The following is a 21,204-nucleotide window of genomic DNA, read 5'->3' as shown; positions in this document are numbered from 1 at the left end:
TCTATGTCCTACAGCAACACTAGGAAGTTACATGTCTTTGAATCTTCATTCTTTTGCAGCTTTAACTTCTCTTTGTTAACAAATAAGCACCTTGCTGACATTGACGACTAACTGACATTGACCTTGAGCTTGTTGTTGTTGTAGAATTTAACACCATTTTTCAGCACACGATAGGCTATACATGGCAGCCAGTATTAATGGTGGAGGAAGAACCTGGGAAAGCCCTGGAAAGAACCACCGACCCACGAGAAGCTACTGGCAAGCTTTCTCACAACGCTAAGTACATCAAAAATCTAACAGCAACCAGACAAGGACTATAACCATTTATATACCTCATTCAGATTAATATATATATCATACAAATTAAAGCTGACTACATAAAGAAATCTGAATACATCCAAAGCTTTAAACTGCAAGAGAAAAATAAAAAATATGACATACTGAAAATGGACAGATGGTGATCATTGCTGGTTGCTGCAGTTAGCTGGAGAGAGAGAGAGAGAGAGATAGAGAGAGAATGTGTTTATAACAGAAGAAGTGAAACCAATAAGTAAAAATTATTTATTTCTCTAAGTTACCAAGTGAAAATTTAAGAGGAACTTACAGTAATGTGAATTAAATCCTGAATTATCCTAAATTTTCTATCACTCTCTATCACAAGATCAAAAGTATAGAGTGATCCGAATGAATTCCAATATTAACGTACTGATGTGCCAATATTATTGTATAGGTTGGTATTCCAAGTCTTTATGTATTAAAATTATAATAATCCAGAATGTCTTTAGATGAATTCACAATAATCCCAAAATGGTATTTTAGTTCACAAAGTCAATGATCACTTTGTAATTCCAATTAATAATTTAAATAAACGATTCCTCTTAAATTATATCTGAACACAGTAAATGATTTCTCAAATGAACTTAAAAGAGGAATTGATAATTTTCTTGACTTTTATGTCACATATACTAATTTCACTTGACCTAAGAAACAATAAAATGCCCACAAGTTCTTTTCCAGAACATTCCAAGTATGCAAATAAGGCTAGACCTTGAACTCAGACATCAATAAACTTCATTTATACATAACAAACAAGATGAAATCAGGTACACATAAAATTCTGTCCACAATCATGGGCAAAGTCAAGCACACAATATAAATTACATATACATAATTAAAAAATACATTTGACCTTCATTCACGCAGTGTAAAATGCCCTCATAAGTTTGAGCACTCAGCGCTATATGACCTTTGTGCAATACTCAGTTAACAAACTGATACATATAGATGTTTAAAATTCATCAATATTGAAATCTCCAATCACATTTTGATTGTTAAATTTGGTGTTACACTCTTCCATCACTGATTCAAAAGTTTTGAATTTTCCAAGCACAAGTTTAAGGTCTATAAACAGTTACACATAAGACACTGGAAGCATTTACTGATGTTACCATCAACGCCACCATTGTTAGGATGTCTGGAGATAGTATAGCAATGCCATTAGAGACTTACCCTTCCATATTCTATAACATCACCTCCATGACGATATCGGTCTTTTCTGAAATTCCTGTCTCCATTTATTCTGACTGACAGCATCACTGACAGTAAAATCCAAAATACTTTCAGTGATAACAAAAATATAAAATGACCTGTTTTGATACTAGAATTTTTACCTAGTCAAGTTTGTTTATCAGGCTACATATATTGATATTGGCAATCTGATTAATTTTGATAATCCCCAAATAACCCAATCTGCTGACCAGTTGGAATATATATATTATGGAGGGTGAATAATACATTTTTCCCATGTAAGGATTTCCCCCAAAATGGAAAATTGATATAGGTACTTTCTTTTACTGAAAATATCCCATCCAAAATAAAAGGGTAAATTAAGAGAAAAATATTTCATCTGATTTCTGTTATCGAAATAATATGCAAAAAAATGGTCACTAAATATTGCCATAACATAATTACTATAGGCCAAAACAAGGTTGCTGAATTAATTTGTACACCTGGATTTTGTACCTGAAAGTCTTACCATACAACCTTTTGTATATTTTGGTGTCCCTCTTTCAAAAATATAATCACCATATAGATTCATATACATAATTGTTAATTTTCTTTATAACTATTATCTATGAAAAGCATTTTAAGATGCAGATGAATTGCATTATTATATTTATTTGCTATTTCTGGTAAAAGGAACACGGAAGAGTGGGGGAAAATTGGCCAGAACTAAATAACTCTCTCATTTTTCATTGTTTGTTATACCAAATATTGCACCTGTAACTTCTGATATGGTGTAGACAGTGGAGATGTGGTAGGTTCCCCCATTCCCCAAGGTGTAACAGCATCACAAAGCAGGCTGCCCAAAGACTCAGTCAAGGTCAATGTTCAACACATCAGTAATCTCTGTCCTTTGATTTCCAATATCACTTCCTGTTTCTTGCATTTTTTGTCCAAAAACTATTGAGCGTATTCTCCAACTAACTGGAGCTGACAATGTAAACTTTGTATATGTGAGATACAAGCGATGAGATCATTTATTGCTGGCTTTCCATCCTTTCATTTAGCTTATATAGTTGTAATAGTTAATCCCGAAAAGACTTGGTATGAAGAAAAAAAGAAAAAGAAATGCACAGTTAATGGCATTACCAATACCAAACACCAGATATACCAGGGGGTGATAAATAAATTGAGAGCGTGTGCAAACACAAACATCAACATTCTATTACAATGCAGCAGAACAGACCCATGCAGACTGTGAATGCAGAAACTAAGTCCACATAAGTGAAAAAATTCAAATAAATATCGTCAAAATGAAACAAAAAAATAATGTACATCTGAAAATAATTAAATTCTTGGTGAATGGGATAATTCTATTGGATTTCTGGAGGCAAAGTGAATGATGTTGTCAGTTCACAAGTAAAAGCTTAAAATTAGCACCACCTGCATGTGTCAAGTGGAGGTAAAGGGCAAGAGTTATTGCCCTTTATCCATTTAATACAGACAGAATAGATGTAGTAGTGCTAATATTCCTAACATTAATGTGATCAGGAAATGATCACTCTCACACTCTGGCATGGATACAATACCACATGATCATTCTCAAAACTGGTACAGATATCACACCAACTAAGATCACTATCTCAAGTGGTAAAGAAATCAAAACCAAATATGTGATCACTCAGTCTGTGTAGCCATAGTACCAAATATGATCACTCTCTCAGCTGGTGTTGACATACCAAACATATTCAATTCTTTCAACTGGTGTTGACATCATACCAAGTCTGATCACTTTAAATACTGACATACTGACAGATGGACGATTATGACTAATCATACACTATAAGTGCAATCAGGTAGTCAGGCTTGTATAATTCATTAGCTGTCCAAATAAATGCTAACCTTTATCATTCATATCATTGTTGATGCAAGAATATCACTAGTAGTCACCAAATTTTTACCTTGAAAAACAATGAATGTTGAAAACTTGACTGTACTATGTCATTTTCCTTTCTGGATCTTACTTCCATTTAATTTTAGGCTTTACCCAATAATACACATTATTAACTATTTTCCTTCATAGTTTCCTATGTTATAAATTTTTTTCTTCAAGTTAATACAGGTGTAAACTATTGTTAAATTCAGTACTCCTGCATCTTCATTTGTCATGAAATTTAAATCCTTACAACATTTGTACAACAATGAAAATATGTTAAACTCATGGAGGCTAGCAACCTCACTTGTGTCCATTGGTGTCCTTGTACACAAGGACCATAGCAAGCCAATGTAAAAAATCTGGAAGCACCTGTTCAAAAATTTTTGATTTTTGTTGAAACTAACTGCTGTTGGAAAATTTAATTGCTTTTGGTGACTTTGACGATTGCTAGTGCCAAATGTAAGCTTGGAAATAAAGTGCTCATGGAAGCTTATGTGCACAAGTCTGCATTGCATAAAGAAAAAAATCAATAGGATAGAATATAAACCATGTCAAATAAATGTTTGCAGAATTTTCAGGGGCTTTTCTAACAACATGAAGGCAAGATGGTTTCAATGAAACCATAATATCACCTGAAATGAATGAAGTTCATATGAAAAATAGCGAAAAGAAATTACAATGCTTATCTTTTTAATTGACAGAGAACACTGTGATGATTGACATGTACACATCTGACAGGAATGCTATTGGATTGTGTTCACCATCCATTTACAAATATGTGTAAAAGCTGTCACAGCTTTAATGGTAAAATTAACAAGATTACTGAAATACATGTCACAGGTTTAATTTAATCTTTATGGTTAGAAGTCCAAATTTAAACAGTATGCTCTGAAGTTATACTTAATTGAAGAGTAAGTCAAAGTTGTCATGTAGGCATATGTGCTCAAAATAATTAGTAATTATGAAACTTTATACAAATATAGTTTAACCAATGTCAATACAGTCATGATTTTGTAATGCTCCACACCTTAAATGTCATGAAAATACTTCAAAGGTGGCTATGTATGCAACTTAGTCAAGAAGTTATCAGGTATCAAAACAAATAACAGCATAACACAAAATTTATTTCAATATGCACTGCTCCCAGTGTATCATCAATGCATGCAATAATCAATCTGATTTGTACAGGATCACACCTTCATGTTGACTTCACTGACATAATTTAACATTGATTTTTTAACATGCATTTCTCTGGGTGCATTAATAATGACCATCCAAAGGAATATGGACATGAGGGTCTAAATGAAGTGAATGATTACCATTTTAAAGGTATGTGTAATAAAATTTTTAAAAAATGACACCCATTACTTAAAGTCAGTACTTAAAACATACATGGTCTTGCACTATATACATGATCAGATTATTAGTATCTTGCAAGTTTTGCAAATCAACACTATATATTGTAACCAAGGTTCAATGGAACAATGTGTATCAGCTGTGAATAACATTTTGATGTAGGTTTCAGACTATGCAGGAAATCTTAATGCAAGTGGCACTATAATGTAGCTTTCAGTCTACTGATCAATTTTTGTGACCCAAAACTTCAAATGTTTTTAGAGACAAGTTTCAAATACTGAATGACCCCTGACCCTAATGAACTCATATCTCTACTAAAAAATGAACTTTTTCCATTGTAGATGGCTTTAACTCACATGCAAAATATCTAACAATACCCGTCACACTGGCACAAAAGAAGACTTTTATTACTGTTGCAATAATGCTACTTTTCACACCATCCAGGTAATAAATTGCTTTGACCAACCCCTTTAAGTAAAATAACCGTCTCACTTTCAAAGTAACAATGAAACAACTTCCTATCAGACAGACAGTGTGACTGGAGAGTGATGAGTCCAAGCAAGATATTTAATGCTTAAGACATAAATTCACATCATATGCCTTATTCTAACCCATACAACAGAGTAATTTATCCAATTTGCTAACCTTACTTTTCTTATCTCTGACTGGTTGGCATACCAGTTGAACCAAGGGTTTTTCTTTTTAAAAGTAGCTTCGAGCAACTGGACACCATGACTGAACCAGTCATGGTGTCCAGTTGCTAGAAACTACTTTTAAGAAGAAAAACCCTTGTTGTCTTCTGCTGTGCCTAATGGAGTTGTTATAAAATCAAACAAAACATAACAAGATGTATATAACAAAAAGGTCTTCACTGATAAAGCAACTTATGGTCTCTCCAATTTTGATAACCATAGAGAGAGACACAGGCAATACACATCACTGGCCACAAAATTCTAAACTCTCTCATGAGCTAACACATGCCAGCAACAACTAGAAATGTGTTATGTAAAACTGTTTCTTCAAACTTTGTCAAACACCCCTAACCTGTCTCAGTTGAATCAAACATACCATAATGACTGCAAATCTTGAGACAAGAAAAAGTAATTGGTTTTCGTGTCCCAAGATTTATATGCAGTTTAATATCATAGCAATTTTGGTGTCCAAACACCTATGTGTTTAAAAAAAATGTCAAGACAAAATAGGTAATATCGCCATACTGCATACAGCAGTGACCAGCTCTGAGTGACAATTTACCACGCCAATAAGCTGTTATAAATTACTATGATTATTTTTTGTTATTATTTTGCATGTGCATATTTTCCAACACAAAAAAATTAAGGTAAATAAAAACTTAAATAATTAACGGGTTTCTTAAGTTTACTGGGTGACCTGTACTAGTCTATATATAGTGTATGGAATTTTACTTATGCAGTGCAAATTCCATGTAGCCATACTTGTCTTTGTTTATTCATAAAATACTAGATGTAGATTTTGCTTATCGTTTTTACCAAATCTCGTTCTTCCAAATCATATTTAAACAAGATGTCCATTGCCATTTTATTCATTAGGACCGATATGCAGAGTTACTGTATTTTTCATGGATACAAGTGACCCAACAAGGTGATGTAAACCATATCAAAAGACGTGATGTGATTAGGATTTTTTATGTAGCTTTTTAACAATTTTTCAGTCATATCGCTACGATGTCTGCAGTGTGGCAGTTTATAGTGATGTCTAGCACTGGGGCATCATGCCGCAGACATATAGCATGATATCCCACCCAGTCACATTATCATGACACCAGACCATCCAGCCCTAACACTAACCTCTTAATGCTGAGTGCCTAGCAAGGCAGCTGTTAGTACCATTTTTGTAAGTCTTTGGTATGACTCGGCCGGGGATTGAACCCACGACCTCCCGCATCCGAGGCAGACACTCTAACCACTAGGCCACCGAAGTAGTCCATATCAAAAGATAAACATCTTTAATTATACAACGTGCATAACCAGCATATGGTATATTCACATAACTACTCATCTATACTTCTTAATTTTGTGTTTTGGATTACTGTAAAGCAAATTTGTAACTTTCAACACAGTATTCTTTCCAGCTCTGATTTTGTACAGCTGGTTGCTTTAGCATTTATAATTGGCAGACTTGTCTTTTATTTTCTGATAGGAGTGAGAGGCAATTGTTTCAACCATTAAACTGGGTGGGTAAGAGAGAGATTTTTATCTGGCAGCAATGCCAGTACCCATTTGTACTACAACATTAATCTACACCAATTAACTGTTGTTGTAATATCTAAAGTGGGTTGAGCGGATGAGATGCCATGCATACCAGCTATTACTAAATTAGACCACCAAATTAGATACTGGACTAAACAACCATTGACTATCATTGTCAATCAAGGATCAAAGTAGGAACACTTGTTCAGTTGAGAGGCATGGTTACCGTAACTGAGTAAACAGGTACTTATTTATGGCCGTTTACATCAAACTTAAACTATGTCAGAGTTTTTAAGGTATTACAATTATTTTCAAACCATTATTTCTGAAACTTCTTTACTGTAGTTTGGAGATATTAAGTTTAGCGAAATTGTATGTATAATTCTATAATTTGAATCCAAGGAATGAACTTCATTCAGTACAAGTCAAAATATTCAATGTACATGTGGTGATGCCATGTCGTAAACATGCTTACTAAATGGAAGCGTTGAACCAAACACTATTGTTGTTCATTCTTGTCATATTGGGAGCACATTTTTAAGGAGTCAGGTATTCACATTTTCAAGGAAAATAAAAATGTAGTTACTGATGCAATAATACAATATTCTAATGCAATAATTGCTTAAACAACAATAAACTAAAGACAGGAGGGATTGCTTACCACTGTAAAATGCTTACAGCATCCCACTTAAGCTCAGCTCTTGTCAGAGATCAAATTGTACACATCTGAACTGGCCAGAAATAACATGGAACAGAGGAAAATTAAACACATGTAGAGTCCTACCCATTTATGTCTACATCCGCAGGCCTGAGGAAATATTGTCAACACAGGCGATGTCGAGATAAGTGGGGGGTGGAGGTGAAAGAAAGATACAAGTTAAATTTGTCAGTAAGGGGTGACCTGTCGTCAGTGAGTAGCATTTACACTTTGAGAAAACGAACAATGGAAATTTTGAGTACATGAAGACAAAACCAGTGTGAAATACACTTGTATATTGACAAATTTACATTTTGGTTACCGTTGTGTAATAAGATCCACAATAAAATATTGCATCGGTCACATCCTGATATGAAAAACATTCACAACAATATTCAATGTCGACATTAGCACATGTTTGCATAGTTGTTATTTACATGCTTCAAGTACATGTACTTAAATTGTCCTAGATTTTGGTCAGTCTGTTCCCATCTTATTAAGGCTACCAAGGGGATGGGGCTATTCATAGGGAAATGAAAAGCTGTCAACAAGTTGGTTTAAACAGTACATTTATTTAGTTACAGAAGTCATCGTGAAAGTACATAAAAGCAAACAAGAGATATGCAGCTGATATGATTAATGAAGGCATAATATTGTATTCATTGACACATGCTAATGAGGTATTAAAAGAAAATGATTTTTACAATACATTATTGTAACAATGTCAGCTCAAGTGGTATACATTTAAAAATACATCCCGGAGATAACAAGTTATGAATTTTCTCAAAATACAAATACATGTAGCAGTCAAATGACAAATACATATACATGTAATTGAGATTATCTATAGCATAATCAATGTACAAATTTACAATAAAATTTAATTTAATTTATCAAGGACCAAACAGAAGCCTGGTTTTTCTTTCTGACCGCGACATTAAAGCCAGGCGGCAAGATCAACTAATTGTTGAATAAAGTACAGGTTGGATCTGGCCGCTTGCTGACATAATATAATTACGCTCCTCTTCTGACAATCGTATACTCATTATTCCCACTATGAAAACAAAGTCATATGGACAGCGTTCTTTTGCATACCAGGGCCCAGCAACGTGGAATGAATTGCCCACTGAACTTAGACACAAAGACACAGTGATCACATTCAAGAGTGCTCTCAAAACTCACTTATTTTGACTGCTAGAACAAACTTAAAGACCTAATAATGTTTCCTACCTTAAATATTCTCAGCATGGTTTTTCTTATGTTTTCTAATTTCATGGTGTTTGTGTTTGTAATCATATCATTATATATGTTTTTTATCTTATAGGTGTTGTCTAATGTTGTAAAGCGCTTAGAGCTTCTAAAGATTAGGCACTATACAAAGTTCTCATTATTATTATTATTATAAATGATTAGGAGGCAAATTAAAGCTTGGCAGCAAGATCAACTAATTGTTGAACAAAGTATGGGTTGGAACTGGCAACTTGTCAACATAAATAATTAGAAAACAAATGATTTGTTCAAGTTACGACCAAGGGCATCTGTCGATATGTACGTTTATTTTTTATCTCGACGTCGACATAAGCATGACAATTTTGGTAGTAGCAGCAGACCAAGGGACCGGGACTTTGTTTTTTGTCAAAATAGGTGGCTTATCAACATAAGTGGGTAGGACTGTATATACTTTTCAAACAAATTATATCAATTTATAACATTTCTATGCGTACTGCTCCTGTGGCCTAGTGGTTAGAGTGTACACCTCGGATGCAGGAGGTCATGGGGTCGATCCCCAGCCAAGTCATAGATAAGACTTACAAAAATGGTACTAACAGCTGCCTCGCTTGGTGCTCAGCCTTAAGAGGTTAGTGTTAGGACTGGTCGGCCTGGTGTCAGGATAATGTGACTGGGTGGGACATCATGCTACTTGTCTGCAGCAAGATGCCCCAGTGCTAGACATCACTTTAAACCGCCACTGCAGACATCGTAGCAGTATCACTGAAAAATTGTTAAAGCATACATTTGTTTAAAAATCCAAATCATACATTTCTATGCAGTAGTTCATGATGAAAGTCCCTTAACAACCACTGTCATTTTTTTTACACGTCACTACGATTGAGAAAAAATACTGATTAGTAGAAACAACATGTTGAAGGGATTCCAAGACTTACAACACATAAAAAAAAATTGCTATTATTTTGTGTCCCAACATTTTTATAGATTATAAGAAATTGAAACTAATTTAGAGTGTCTGAAGACTTGCAATCATTACAGTAATGTGACTGCAAATGAAAACTCCTGCACTTACGAATCAGAGTGGTCCATTTAGCAGTCGACATGCTATTCCACAATATTTCCATACATCACTGCACTAGTAACAGCAACACTTGCCATATTTCCAGGACAGAAAACATAAATTTCCATGAAAGTCATTTATCAGAAATCTCCTTGGTCACAACACACTTCCTCAGATCCGTATCCAGTATTGTACTGCACATTTTGTACTGCTGATACCATAGAATATTTTCCAAATTAGAACCGATGAAATCTAAGAATTAAATATATAAAAGACATTAATTACTTACTGTTATTTTCAAGTGACATCCATCGCTTGAATGAGATAATACAGTAATATCAGAAGTTTCTTCATTTTTATAAGAGTGGCGTGTTCCACTTAGATAATTATTCAGAGTTTCATAAAAAGAGTACAAGACCTGATGACCTTTATATAAAGTAAGAGGAAATAATAGTAGCTGACTAATACTATAAGTGTTGAATCTGCTAACTGTATTGAAGTTATGGGTTATTCTAAAATAAATGGAAAAAGCTGGGTGAGAAAAAATAATCTACATCGGTGTTTGAACCAAGACAAGGAAATCCCAATCGCAGGGCTACATTTTCTGTCTACCCATGAAGCCCTGCCTCATGGGGAGACAAATACTGCAACCCTGTGACTAGATTTCCTTGTCTCAGCGCAAACCCCAACATAGATTCTATAAATTTAAATAATACCCTCCTCATCAAGTAAAAGATTAATTTGCATTTTCAAAGCAGTCTCTATTGAAGAGATAAACACTGCTGGTTAAGAAACACATGACCAAAATCTGAAGAAGGCATGTGAGGGTTACACTCTGGACAATTATATAAAAAATCTGCTGGAAAGGAAATTTTGCATGTTGTGACCAAGTGACTGCATATACAAGTTTGACTATATTAAAATACATTGCTGTTGCAATTTAAGACATGCCAGTTTTGTAGAAAGTAAGGTGATTATCATAAGAAAACTACAAGGTCAAATATATCATTCAAATTTCTTGCAAATCATTTTCTTTTCATTTCTTTGAAATGCATCTTTACATTTAGTTCTATGAAAATGACTTATCCTGTAATAAAATCAAGTTACAAAGCTATCATAGATCAAATTTCTGTTTCTTCTTTTTTGTGTGCAAAGAATTCTCAAAATCATGATGATCATCAGGACTGTTCATGTTGATATCCACGATATTTGTATCAGGATCATGATTTTTCTTTTTTTTCTTCTTTTTTAATTTCTTCCCTAAGAATGTTTCATCAGGACTTTCTTTTACCCTTCCTGACAATTGTTTCTTGGAAACAGTCCCCATTTCCGATTGGTTAAATACACTGATACCAATTTCTGATTCGTCAATTGATATGTCAGACTGGTTCTGAAGATAATTTCTATGTTTATGTTTATGTTTCTTCCTTTTCCTTTGTGTGTAAAGGGTCTCTTCATCTGCTGTTCTTACATTAAGTTGTGACTCTTCAAATTTGTCTATATGGTCTTTTGATTTCTTTTTCTTCATTTTATTTACACTTTCATCTTCCATTTGATCTGTACTGGAAGGTTGTGTGCCTAGGCTTTCAATACTACTAGGAACTAGGGAATTATCTGAGATGAGATGCTTTCTTGTTTTCTTTTTTGAAGATTCCTTCATCTCTCTGTATGGACTTTCACTATGAAAACCTTCATCTTGTAAACTATGAATCTCCTCATGCTTTCTCTTCTTTGTTTTGTTGGAAAGTACCCTGTAGAAAAAATATATAAATAACAAATAAAAACATTCACTATATTGCTGTTGTTGTTATAGGCAACCCATGAGAAGCTACCAGCAATCTTTCCCACATACACACATTGGCTGAGCCAGAGACTTGAACCTACGCAGACAGCGGTGAGATGGCAGTGATCCGTAATGGTGAGTGCTTTAGACTACTCGGCCTCCCCCCACTATACTGTAATTTGGTGGTAACTTCTGAGCTAAAATGTATTCCAGAAAGCAAATAAAGCCCAGGTAGACTGCAGGGGTCACGCTACCAGACTAAATTGACTAAGAAATGAAAACTTCACCTTTTTCTAATAGGAAGGCAAAAACGACTTTGCCCTGTGATTTTTTAAAGAGTTACATTGAGTGATCACTGCTTCTGAGATTCTCCCTCACCATAGCCAATTATTGCGGTGTTGAGTTGTAGCTCAATCAGAAATGTAGGTGTCAAGCCATCACATAGCTGGTGTTAATTTCCACTGTGCCAACAAACAAACTCTAGCACATTTACACTACAGGCATGTGTTTTAATAGCTGACTGGCCATTATCACTTTCCTAAGTTACAGCAAAGACACGTTTTATATGTATTTGATTAATGCAACCATCATTAACCAATTTCTTTAAGTTATCATTTGATGATAAAAACAAATTGTGTTTTGAAACTTAAACATTAGCAGAGGTCTTGCTAGGATTTTAAAACTTGGAGTCCAGAACTCCCATTTTGGTAAAAATAGGAGTCCCACCATCAAACGTTGCAGTCCTGTCTATCCTACAGAATCAACATAGACCTGAGTGCATCTATTTTTAGATGGAGAGGTTTTCATAATGTCGGAAAACAGCTTAGACCTTAAAGCGCATCTCACGAATTCCAAAACATAGCATTGTCCCGTAAGTTTCTGACCTACATAATTTGCATTTTAAAGTTAAATCTTTAATAAAATAATACTTTGGCTTTGCTTTCAATGATTTGTATAATTTTCTGAAAATATTTGCCTGATGATTTACGAAAACAGACAATCTAATAAACAGGTACATCCCAGACTTAGCGAAGTATGCCATTATTTCCCGTTAGACCTACTGGTTCACTTACAGTTTCAAACTAATTTTATGACGAAATAGTGTACAAGAGGCAGTTAATATATATCCAGATCACCGATTCTGATCTTAAAACACATGTTTGTATGTTTTATCATCAAAAGATATCATGCAGGAAATTGATAGTTGCTAGCTTACTCGAACAAGGATTAATGGTCAATCAGCTATCAAAACATATGTTTGTGAACGGGCAAGAGTTTGTTTGTCAATGTAATTGATATCAAAGCTAGGCCTGGCTACTGATGTATTGATGAATACATTTTGCTACAACACTAGAACTAACCGGGCTAAGGCGAGGGGCATTTAAAAAAAGTATGGTCAATGTACCTCTTAAATAGCTCTTGTTTGTCCATCAGAGTGATACTGAATTTTGTCAATCCAAGTAAGGACATATTCCAAATACTAAGCTAGGCATCATACACTTTCTTACACTTAGCTATTGTCCTATCCAAACTATCAATTCTAACACTCTTCTGAATCTTGTTACAATCTGTCAGTTTGCCGTTTAACCTGAAAATACTTATCCAAATTTGCAAATGGCATTTTGTCTAAGTCTCAACATGTCTTGATTCTTGTGCACTACTTATTCCAATACAATTGGAAATGAACAAAATAACAAAAGCTAAAATTGTTTATTTGATGAACTTTTATAAATGACCACATGTACATCTCTGGGTCTTTCTGACTGTGAATTCAATCACTGTAAATATCAGTACATTTCCCACCCGGCCACCAGTCAAAGCCTTTGAACTTACTGCCCAGCTATTGCATCATGTTCTTTTTGATGTATGTACATCAAGGGGTCTTTCAGTCATTGAATTATGTCATTGTAAATATCAGCACATCTCACTGATCAACACATTTTCCCACAAAGCAGGTGGCTGAAGTAGGACTGGCAAGTCTTTGAATTTTGCCGCACACCTATTATATGCATACGGAGGACTCCCGCCTCAGTGATTTTCTGCGTCCCAGATCAAAAATTGGCGTCTAAATATGCGTAATTAAGCGTTTCCGAGATCTCTGCAATAGTATATAAACATCAATTTTGTGTTTTAAGATTAGAATTAGTGACCTGAAGATTTCAACTGCATCATGTACATTATTTTCTTCATAAAATCAGTTTGAAAGTAAGTTAACCTGTCAGGGGTAAATAACGGCAGACATTGCTGTGTTTTAAAAGTTTCTGTCTGTTTTTGTAATTTTTGGGCAAGTATGTGATAGAAAATATTCAGTTCATAGAAATCAAAGTCTAAATATTAAGTTACTGAAGATTTGGCATTAAAAAATACAACTGTGCAGGTCCCAAGCATATTGGACAAAGCTATGGTGTGGAATTCGAGAAGCACAGTAAAGTCAAAGTTGTTTTCACTAATTTCTATGAAAATACTGTAAAAAGCAGTGAAGCAAATACTATTTAACCAGTGCCTGACATTACTACATGTATTTAGAAAATAATGAAACCATAAATTTGCAATCCTATCAGTGGACTGTTTTAATGAAGCTAGAATGGAAGGTTACATTAAGAAAGCCCCTCTCTCTAAAAAAGATGCATTCACATGCTGGATGCTCCAATTCCACTGTAAAGGTTTTAGTTCATTCATATACAGACTTTAATGTTTCACTGTGTTAATTATGAATAGTTACAGAAATATTTTATCAAAGAAATTTAGATGAACAACAAGGTATGAAGACAAGTAGGCATTTGCTCTCAACTACATGTTACAGGGATTATTTCAAGTAGGCATTTGCTCCCAACTAAATGTTACAGGGATTATTTCAAACAAGTTTACAAACATTTTTCAACTGCCAAATAAAACTGAACTTGCATAAAGTAAAAAAAAATAATTCTTGTTTAATGGTTGTTGATTAAGCATTTTTCCTAACTTGCAATTATAATACTGTCATCTAGTTACTCCTATCAGTTAAAATTCATTACAATGTAAAGCTTCTGCAGTGCTCTTAAGCCATGTGGCTAAAATACACTGCATATGAACATGATAATTTTATACACATACAAAACGTGTTATAATATACATACAACTCATAAACTTTGTTCTTCAAATGAGATATTGGTTAAAACCAGTGTTAAATGAAGATAGGCATACTAAACACAGGGCATAATTCATATAAGGGATTGAAAACACACATGTACATGCAATATATATATATATAATTTTCTTTGCTTCCACTTCTTTTTCGGATCCCACTTCTCCCAGTTCTGTCCAAAAGGAGAAGTAACTTCTCCCTAAGATTCAAGTCTCTTCTTCTTTCAGGCATCCTACTGGAGAAGCCCAAAAATTATGGGCTTTTTGTAGATGTTTACCACATGGGCAAATATGAACTAAATCTAGTGAATTTCCACCCATCCTGTTACAAGTTCATAAGAGTTACAGACAGACAAATGGATGGAACAACATGGGGCATCACAACATCCCTTATTATAGCATGGGATATATATAAAAAAAAGGTTCTCATACAATTTACCATGAACTCTGCCTTAATTAGGAAGTCTATGGCATATGAATAGCAGGAGAGGAGCAAGTTTTTCCTTTATATTCTTCTATCTTACCCATCATCTTTTAAGTATCCTTTCATAGATAAAACATTGTTGTTGGTAAATATCCCCGTGACCACAAACAGGAACTCTGTACCAACTGTGAAACTTGAACCCAACCATCCACCAAGAGCCTCCTTTGGTTTGGGTATGGAAGCATTGAAACAGTCATGTACAAGGCAGCCAACATGAAATTTGCTGGTTTTATTTACTATCCCTTTGAGCGTGCATCCAATTTTTGGACTAAAAACAATGAAATCTGCCTGGAGGTCAAAATGAAGGTAGGGCTGTTCTTCTATGATTCTTGAATTTTTTTGAAGAAGTTTCACATTACTGTAGACTATAGGAGCACCACCCCATCTGTAACAAAAAAGAAAAGAAAAAAGAAATGAGTGAAATTAAATAATTTTAAATATAGACTGACTGATCTCAACATTTACTCAAATTTTAAATTTTTACACATCCGATCTACTAACAAACAACTAGCTACTTATGTTAAATATCTAAGACTTTCAGTCTTTGTATCCACTAGGAAGAAATAACTTGATGATCAATATGCAATTTCTGTGGAATAAAATAATCCTGGGTTCCAATTTATTTCATGTTGGCAGACAAGTTTACATCTAAAATCTACTGACCCCTTTTACTTTAGCAATATATCGGGAAGTATAAAGCATTTAATATATTGGTGGTCAAACAGGAGTACATGTAGCTGGTCCTTGTTCTGATGTGTAGATGTTAGGTTATTTGCAAAATTCCACTCATGTCATCGAGATCCATCTTTTTAAAAAGTGTAAAGGTTCTGAAATATTATCATTCAACATAAACTTGCACATAGCAAAAAATTATATCAAAGCTGCACACTCATGCTCCACACAATGGGATGCTTAAGAAATGGTTACCCTAGTCCCAGTCATGTCACAAAATATACGGAGAAAGTGAAGTTGACTTCAACTTGTTTAGAACTTGTGTCACCCTCCTTTTTCGCCAATGAAACCTTCCATATTCTGAGTACAGTATCAACTCTACTTTCATTTCTTCTGTTTGAAAAACAATGTAAAAGTTTCAGCATACAGTCTAGCCTTTTAATAATGGCCACCCATGGGAAAAGCTAAAACCTGCCTTGCAAGACTGGCTGAAGAACAGATTATCTATAGTGAGTCATAGTTTCGTAGTAGAAATTTCATTAGCTATCTGCTAATGTGTATGCTGGAAGTTCAACAGCCACATGAAACCTCACTGGCTGCTGTGATTGGGAAGAATGCATGAATGGTATTGATAATTTATTGTGTGCTGACAATCAGCAGTAGTTTACAGCAAGTGTTAAAAAGTATTTACTTTTAAGAATATATTTGTCTTTCAATTAACCCCCAAATCAAATGTTTATTCCTTAATTTCCACTAGTTAATTCTGATTTAAAATTCAAGCCATGTCAAGATGAATATTATGACTGAATTTATATTTTGGAAATTTGTTTACATCGGCACCGATTATATCTGCTGATACCGACTGTTCTAATAATCAGCCCGATTATGAGTATGGCTGATTAATCGGTAGTTTTAAGAGCAATATTAATCTACTGATACTTGTGCTGAAGCCAGTTTAAACGAGAAAGAGAGAGAGAGAGAGAAAGAGAGAGAGAACAACAAAGCAACATGTATTAAAAATAATTTTTAGAGGTGCATGCTTCATGTGCGCTTTCCAAACTTTATCTTTATAATCCAACATTAGGTGTTCATCCAACCATGCTTTTTGTTGAACATTCACTACAACTCCCCTTGGGATTTTTACAATTTTTAAGTCTCTCTTTCTCTATAAGATTATCATGGGTGGCAACATGTCACCAGATGCCAGGCATGTCAATACACAAATGGCGCTTGTCAATGCCAGTACCTCTAATACGTATCTCTCTCATCCCGACTTTTTAACCAATTAACTTTCCTGGAACCAAGTCGAAATACACTTTTTTCCTTTAGGTCTCGAGGTAGTTTCTGAGATACTGTAGTTCTGCATAATAGCGCAAGTCCATTTCACTTGAAAAGCAACCAACCCTCTTGAGCCCTGAAACTTTTCCTCCAGAATATCTGCAGTGGCATAATTTTGCAACATCTCAATTGTTACAGGCATGTGATGGTCCAGCATACAGGAGTAACCAGGATAAAATTTCCTGCTCCTTTTCATGCAAATACTTCAAGGGTCGGCCGGCACCTGGGATGGATCCTTTCTTTGTCTGTTTAATATTTTTCATGGAATCAATGAATTTTGCATTTAAGATTATAACTGGGTTTTTATAGATTTTACTGCATTACTATATTGAGACAATATGATTAATTGCCCAATGGTCTGTGGTCTTCACTTCATCCTGTACTGAGATAATATTTTTACTGGATAACTCCTTGTTTCTTAGTTACACTGACTGACGTAATAAAGAGTGCTCATTAATGATGTCCAGCTGGTAATGAATAGCTGTATATATTGTAATGACAACAGAACAAAAACATCAATCATTATATTTTCTCTACGAAACAAGAGACAAAAGGGCAATGTGATGAATGCGAATAGATTCTCAGTTAACAAAACAGTTGCTCTTTCCAAGTAAGCTGAGCAAAGGGCTTTCTATACTTATAATTGGTGAATATTTCTTTAGTTTTTTTCTCTTTCATTATTATAAGGCTCAGTTACAAATTTACAAGAAGATAACAGATAATTCGGGTTTGTGTTCCATTGAGGAAACAAATATTTATATTTCTCAAATGGGATTATACCAAATATACACAGCAAAGAATAAAGTAGTCATTTTACAGATCTAAGTGATACATCAATATTTTTTATGAAGCCGTCTGAAATGTGATGCAAATAAAAAACAAAAATTGTGTAGTGAAATACTATAATTAAAGAAATTATGAATAACCAACATGCATGATTATAAACGATGATTATTATATTGTTAGTCACTATTCATAACTTGCTCAGCAAAACAATACTCTGGTCATTTGATGTACCTAACTTGAACTTTGGTATATTTTTGAAGTCGTTTGAAATAGGAACCTGTCTTCAATTTTAAGAAAATGAAATAAAAATAATAGATGAATAAAAATGAAACAAAACAAGCTGTAAAATTTAAAGGGCAGTACTTTTTTTATCACTTTGTCAAAAGTAAATCTTCACAATAGATCGTTTTATGTACAAAAAAATATGATAGATTTAATTATTATTTTTATGGCCTGATGGTGTACGAAAATTTAAAGAGTATGAAAAATAACATGAAATACGGTAGTTAATATTCTTGTCAGAATTCGGCTAAATCCATATGGATTAGTATGAGAATACAGACACAAAACAAAATGATAAATTATTTATACATAACATTCACTTTAACTAGTCTACATTGCAAGTTTAACTTTCACAGAAAGTCAGGTCCACAAATTCTGAATGCTGTATTACATCGCTGTTGCATTAGACTTTCAAACTTTGTAATGTGCTATTCATTTGTCCTTTTCCTGATGCAACATGTTTTTAAGTTTAACAAAATCCCTCTCCTCTAACATTTTTTAGTCATATAACATCCATGAGTCACACTGATAAAGCCCTAATATTTGGTATCATTCTTTCAATATAGTCTGGTCTGCTATTCAAGTGTACCAAACTATAACGAATCTGTGGTATATGGTTTCAAATTCAGGAAACCTATCTGTTTCATAGAAATGTGTCATGTATAGTTACTATAAATAGAAAATAAGGAACTTTCATGAACATACAACCAAATGGTTGCACACACTGAAAATACAAGATGAGTAGATGGAGGTCTATGATGGATCAATATCACATGACATGAGCCTTGAACTGTTCTAGTTATTCTGTTGCCACGTATAATCTTTAATCTGAACTAAATGGGTACCCTATAGTTAACTTTACAACCTGGATAATTATGAATGGGCGGGTACCCAGAGTTCCTGTTGGCACCTTTAAATACCAGAATGAATTGTTTCGGGAAACATGTTCATTGACAATGGAACACAGACTAAATGAGGACTAATTTTCTTTATATATATACATATTAGTTTTTTTTAATGGTATTTGACTGATAAATGAATTTTCTAACATACAATCTAATACTTGGATTCATGGATTTTTGATATCCATGTACATTATTTGTTGTTCGTCTGTCGAGTTGATGAGGACCACTCTAGTCATCCGAGGATTGGAGGGGCTGGTTCTGTTTTGTGCATGTGCAGGTGGCTGAAGAGGCCAATCCTTGCATGGAATGTTCATTTGCATGAGGGACAAGGGATGAGTGGGACATCTCCTGGAGGGTTGATGGCACAAGCATTTCTGCCTTGACTCTTCAGCTCTGCAGATGCTGTCCTGTTAGATTCACGCAACTTGGAACCTTTGTGCATGGACGAATGCCAATTAACTCGATCGCTTGCTGTTTGCTCCAAGGAATCAGGGTTTATGTTGAACGCTTTCAATGCAGCTTCCATATTGTCTTTGAAGGATTTCTTCTGACCTCAGTGGGATCACTGTACTGCATCAGGAGGGTGTGGATGTGGATGCTGGGGAGAGTACCTCAGTGTCTGGAACATTGTCCTACCACTTGATGTTGAGGATTTTCCTGAGACTTGTGGTGTGCAAGTGGTTCAGCTTCCTGGTGTTGCATTGGTACACTGTCCATATTTCACATGCATAAAGTAATGTGGGGAGCACAAGTGCCCTGTAGACCTTTACTTTGGTCTGGATGCTGATGCCTCTTCTATTCCAGACATTGTCAAACAATCTGCCAAAGGTTGCGCTGGCTCTGGCAATGTGCAGGTTCACCTTGTCGTCAGCAGTGATGCTCTGTGACAGTGTGCTGCCAAGGTAGGTGAAGCAGTTCACTATGCTGAGCTTTTGGCCGTTGACAGTGATGTTGGGCTCAACATAGGACTTTCCAGGGTCAGGCTGATGCAAGACTTTTTGGTGCTCATGGTGAGACTGAAGCTTGTGCAGGAGCTAGAGAACTTGTCAACACTGTGTTGCAGGTCGGCTTCTGAGCCAGCGTTGAGAGCGCAGTCATCAGCAAATAAGAATTCCCTGATGGTGTGTGTCATAACCTTGGTTTTCGCTTGAAGCCTCCTGGGGTTGAGCAGTTTGACATGTGTACGGTACCTGATGCAGACTCCATTATGTACTTTTTTTCAGCATTGTTGAATGTATTACACAAATGTAAGTTGTCTTCATTTAAAACTTTTTTAAAGCCAGCGCCAACCCTGCCTAACCCGAAAATCAATATCATCACGGTCGACATCAGAACGCGTATACAGCGCCGTTATTTAGCCAAAATGACATGGAACCCGAAACAAATATCAGGGTCGACGGCTTAAATGTTTTTGCATTGAGAGAGAGAGAGAGAGAGAGAGAATAACGTAAGTAGCAATGTCATACATTTCGTTATACAATTTCAACTTCAAGTTCAAGTGATCAGCAATGCCAGATTGTAGACGACCAAGATATTTGGGTGACAAAACGATGTGTACATTGCTTGACTGCTCTTTGAACTGAGAATACTCGTCATTTTCAAGAATTTGTTTAGCTTCAGCATATGTTAGTTTTCTTGTCGCTGCCATCTGAACGGAATGAGCACATGATATTATATAAAAACACGTGGAACGTGTTTTATTGAGTTACTCCCTCCTATCGGAAGTTGCATCTGTCTTATGCTCAGACATTTTGTCGCCTAAATGAATAATAGCTTAATCAGGGGCGCATTTTAAGCGTTTGTACGACCTGATTAATTTTC

The 21,204-nt window shown here is 34.9% G+C and overlaps 1 protein-coding gene across 1 annotated transcript; it reads right to left on the bottom strand.

The window, feature by feature from the left end:
* Positions 1–547: 547 nt before the first annotated feature.
* LOC149787828 (uncharacterized) lies at positions 548–21,133 on the bottom strand. Its single transcript, XM_089974050.1, has 3 exons — positions 20,850–21,133; positions 15,441–15,785; positions 548–11,761 (listed from the first exon to the last, which is right to left on the bottom strand). Exons 1-3 carry the CDS (start codon positions 21,029–21,031, stop codon positions 11,125–11,127), a joined length of 1,164 nt encoding a protein of 387 aa, XP_089830176.1. The 5' UTR covers positions 21,032–21,133; the 3' UTR covers positions 548–11,124.
* Positions 21,134–21,204: the final 71 nt, after the last annotated feature.

The sequence above is a fragment of the Sinohyriopsis cumingii genome, chromosome 11 (genome assembly GCF_028554795.1).
Source record: "Sinohyriopsis cumingii isolate HCF-2022 chromosome 11, ASM2855479v2, whole genome shotgun sequence".
NCBI classification, from domain to species: Eukaryota; Metazoa; Mollusca; class Bivalvia; order Unionida; family Unionidae; genus Sinohyriopsis; species Sinohyriopsis cumingii.
Note: the sequence above shows the minus strand (reverse complement) of the source record. Positions and strands in the feature narration are given on the sequence as shown.

Coding starts and splice junctions, on each gene's coding strand:
- LOC149787828 (XM_089974050.1), bottom strand. CDS start 21,031: ATGGCAGCGACAAGAAAACTAACATATGCTGAAGCTAAACAAATTCTT. Junction 15,786..20,849: donor TTGAAATTGTATAACGAAAT/GTATGACATTGC, acceptor TTTTTGTTACAG/ATGGGGTGGTGCTCCTATAG. Junction 11,762..15,440: donor GGATACTTAAAAGATGATGG/GTAAGATAGAAG, acceptor TTTTTTCTACAG/GGTACTTTCCAACAAAACAA.